The sequence below is a fragment of the Clytia hemisphaerica genome, unplaced genomic scaffold (assembly GCF_902728285.1).
Source record: "Clytia hemisphaerica strain Z4C2 unplaced genomic scaffold, Clytia hemisphaerica genome assembly, whole genome shotgun sequence".
Lineage (NCBI taxonomy): Eukaryota > Metazoa > Cnidaria > Hydrozoa > Leptothecata > Clytiidae > Clytia > Clytia hemisphaerica.
Window position 1 is genome coordinate 417,868 of NW_027103927.1, and position 4,402 is coordinate 422,269.

General features: G+C 31.9%; 1 protein-coding gene across 1 annotated transcript; it reads right to left on the bottom strand.

Annotated features, from left to right (window-relative positions):
• Positions 1 to 1,744: 1,744 nt before the first annotated feature.
• Positions 1,745 to 2,964, bottom strand: LOC136809738 (integrin-linked kinase-associated serine/threonine phosphatase 2C-like). The gene has a single exon (XM_067066286.1). The coding sequence runs from the start codon at positions 2,904 to 2,906 to the stop codon at positions 1,869 to 1,871; it is 1,038 nt and encodes a 345-aa protein (XP_066922387.1). The 5' UTR covers positions 2,907 to 2,964; the 3' UTR covers positions 1,745 to 1,868.
• Positions 2,965 to 4,402: the final 1,438 nt, after the last annotated feature.

Consider the following 4,402-nt stretch of genomic DNA (forward strand, 5'->3'; position numbering starts at 1 on the left):
AGGATGAATAAAATGACTGAATGTAATAACTTTTTTAGGTGAAAAAAGTGTGAAAAAAGATAAATTAAATGAATTCTGGGAAACCACAACAAGATGAAACCAGTAAAGAATTGGATTGCTGATTCTGTTCAAAAAAGAATGACACATTGGAAAAATGCAATTTTTGTTGATTTTGGATAATGTCTTGTAACTTTTTAGCAAAAGTCTTCACGAGAGATGGGAAAATACAGGATTGTGGATTAGGACTCTAGTAATTCACTGGAATTTTTTTTTATCAAAATGTGTAGTTTTGAGGCTAATATTACCCTTTTTCTATCTTTTTTTGAAATAGCCTCAATTAAGCACTTATTGAATATCCACATTTAGAACTGGTTCAAAGTTGAAGATCACAGATTGAACTTTTCTAAGATATACTTATGTGAAAGAATTTTAAGTGATAAATGTGAAAAATTGTGGCTCGAACTCACTGTATTTATATTTTTTCAATAATTAAAAATACAATATAGCAAATAAATACTAGTGATGGAAATAATGAATCTGATGTTCTTGAAAAATTAGTAAAAAATAGAACATATTCGAAGTATTTACTTACTAATTTGTGAAATCATGCGGCTAATATCCACACTTTTTTGAAAAAAGGTCCTTATTTTAAATGGTAGCCACACCCATTCACAAAGGAATTCCAAAGACCTGAATTGTATGAGACTATAGCTTGAAGATCAAATTTTCACTTTCTGAATTCAAAAGTATCAACTAATAGTTGCCCTGTGATTCTACGTGGCTAAAAAGACTTACTAAAATTTCAGGATTGTTAAAAAGGCTACCCACATTTTTTCACATTGTGAGTGAAAAAAATAACCTTGTCTAAACTTTCGAAAATTCCATTGGCTTACTTTTGATACCTTGCATGCCTTTCTTTAAAATTGATATGTGATTAATTGTGGCAATAAAACATGACAGGGGAAATCTATAAATTAGGCTTAAAATGAAGAAAAACTACTAGTTACTAAGTATGCAAATAGCCACATATTTTAACACAAAATCATACAGGAAGTGTTACAAAAAGTTTTTATATGCAATTAGCCACATATTTAGCACAATGTCCCAAAATTTCATAACTACAGCTTTTTTACATGGTGAATAAAGTCAGTACGTTAAATGCCTGTTGAAACGTGTTTCCTCAAGTCAAACATCACAATTGCATAGGAGTATTTAGCCACTTAAATTCACATTTTTGATGTTGTATCCTTAGAAAATGAAAACAAAACCATTCAATAAGTATCATCTCAAGCAAAAAACTTTCAAAATCCACGATTAGACTTTTTTATTCAATACTTTTGTCTCTAGGTGCATTTTAAGTCTATTAACCACATTATTTCACTTTCAAGGATCAATAGCCCTCATTTTTTCACATAATCTCAAAACTTTATTATTCAATATAACCTGTGCAAAATTTGGGTGACTGATCTTTTAAATTGAAGTTGCTACACCTTTTTGAAATTAGTTGGTAGAATTAGCCACTCAAAAAATTAGCCACAATCTTTCACACACTTTAAAGGCTAATTACTAGCCACTGAAGATCACTAGAAATTTCGTTTCAAATGCAAAAGAAATTTTTGTCATTTTGGGACTTGGGAATAAATTTTTTTAACTGTAGCCACAAAATATCACATTTTATAGGCTTTTTAAAATCATCACTAAAAAAGTTGAATTGTGTCATTCTTTTTTGAACACGATCTGCTATATCTGATATTTCTATAGAAACTTTCCAATTTTTTCTAGTGAGAAGTCTAATAAAAAACATAAAAACCACAGAAATAGCTACAATAATAAAGAAAATCATAATAGAAAAACAAGCTAATTCATATTCATTCATTTATGCTAATAATTATAACTGACACATTATCACCACTACATTTCCGCACAGCTTCATTGCACAGTTCACGGCTAGCCTGTTGAAACCGTTCAGTTGAATCACCCTTGTCTGATTCTAAAATTTTATCAACAAAATCAACAGCCTCTTGTGGATTGAAGGCTTTCCAAAGGCCATCACATGCTAGGATCATGTAAGCGTCATCTTTAATCAAAGTGCATTTTAATATGTTTGGCGTACATATAACATACTTTTTAAATCGTGCATCACCAAAAGCTCTGGAGACTTCTAAAATTCCTTTAACTCGACCATCACGTACAACACCACCAGCATTTTGAATGCGTTGTCGTTCTTCATAATCTGTCGGTGAGTGATCTCTAGTCAGTGGTATAATTCTACGTTTTCCTTCATAGGAACTACGCACTAATATGGCCTTACTGTCACCTATGTTGGATACATACAGGGTATGATTGATTTGCAAAATACATGAAGCTGTTGAACCGTCTTTCAAAGGTGGAGATACCTTATAAGCCTCCTTAATAAAACCTTCGTCAGTATCCTTGTAAGCCTGTATCAAACTTATCTTGAGCTCCCGATCAAAGTTTTTAACTGTTTCTTTAGGAATTCTTTCCATAATATTCTTAAAAAGATGATTTTTTGCATATAATGATGCCTTATTCCCTCCATGACCATCAAAAACACCAATAAAAGCTGCCCGCTTTTCAGAATCACAATTTGGTAATGATTTCTCAACCAGCGGGAAAATGTCCTTTGTGCAATCATCTAATATGATAGTGTTGTCTTCCATTCCATCTCGTTCTCCTTGGCGCTCTGTTAAATAGGAGCATAATAGAAACGTGGGCTCTTTGTCTGGTGAGGCTTTGAATTTTTCTTCTTCATCTGATTTTGATTTCTTTGAACTTGTGACTTCATTTGTTAGTGTGTCAATTGACTTTCTTTTTTCAACTTTATTCGCTTCATCTTCTTTTACGCTATTTGTGGATGGAGGTGGTAAATCACCAAATAAATCCATTTCTCGTATTTTTGTTTAAATAGATTTTCTTTATATACAACTTTTAAAAAATAAAACAAAGATTGTTACTTTGCCTTTTTTCATATAGGATCCAAATTATATAATTCCTCCAAAAGTATCTGAAAATCAGAACACTTTTTATCCCAAATATCGCTCAATCACAGAAGCAGTGAAATGCTATGAAATAATCAATCTCAAACAATAGAAATAGCTTCCAACGCTGGGTGTTACCGTATTAAGATTGCGGCAACATGTATAATAAATATAATAAAATATCACACCATCAAAACTGTCTTCAATTTCTTTCACTTTTTTTCTTTCCCACGGGTAGCATGTACGGTACCACAATAGCAATCAAGTTCTCAAGCTATATATGGTGAAGATCAGAGATCTGACCTCAAGGAGAGAAAGTGTTGAAAATACGAAATAAAATAAAGATGAAACATAAAAAGGCACTAATATTTTTATAATTATACGTTTTTTTCCATTTTTTTGAATTTTTCTAAATATATAAATCAAACCAATCAAACATCCTGTCAAGAAATGAGAATTTTATGCGAAAAAGAACCAACAAACCAATAGACATAAAGTTTAAAAAGCCAAGCAGAAAAACACAAACACCAAAACCCACTCAAAAACCCAACCAATGCAATCTGGAGTCCCTGACTTGCGACAGGTGCAGCGGCTTTAAACATGTTTTATGGACGTCCAACACTCAGCCTCCCCCAGATTGCATAACCCTGAACCGACCCGCAGTCCAAACAAACTAACAAACATAGAAAATAAACACAAAAAACTCCCACACAAATACAAAGAAACAAAAAAGGGTAAACAACAGACAAGAACAAGAACAAGACAAACGACAAAAAACACAAATTTTTTAAAAAGTAGGCCCAGAACCCGGTTCGACACCTAATGTCCGTGCAGCCGTCTGTACGGGAAAGAACGAAAAAGAAATGACTGAGAAAACTAACATACAATACATAATAATGAAAAAAAATTTAAAAAAAAAAAAAAAAAAAAAAAAAAAAAAAAAAAAAAAAAAAAAAAAAAAAAAAAAAAAAAAAAAAAAAAAAAAAAAAAATGATTCAATTTTTCAAAAATGCAGTTGCGCTAAAAAACCATTTAAAGATTCTCCGAATTTCATAAAAGTCTCTGGAAATCTATCAAAACACTTTACTATTTGTTTTCGCAAGAAAGATCTTTCAGCTCCCTGATTGAGCATGCGCTTGAAAAGTTCTGAAATTCTGGGCAGAACATCTTCAAAAAGAAGAGTGCATCTAGCAATGCGTAGGACCTCAGAATATATAGAGCTGTAAAAGATGATTGATGGTAAATTACTATCTTTATGTGGCATTCTCACAATGAAAAAGGGAAAGGCGTCTCTCTTGTCAAACAATTTGTAGCGAAAGATGTTATTTTCAATGCTTATATCTAAATCCAAAAACGTTGCATGTGTTCCATGATGTTCAACTTTCAACTGTAGCTCTTCCGGA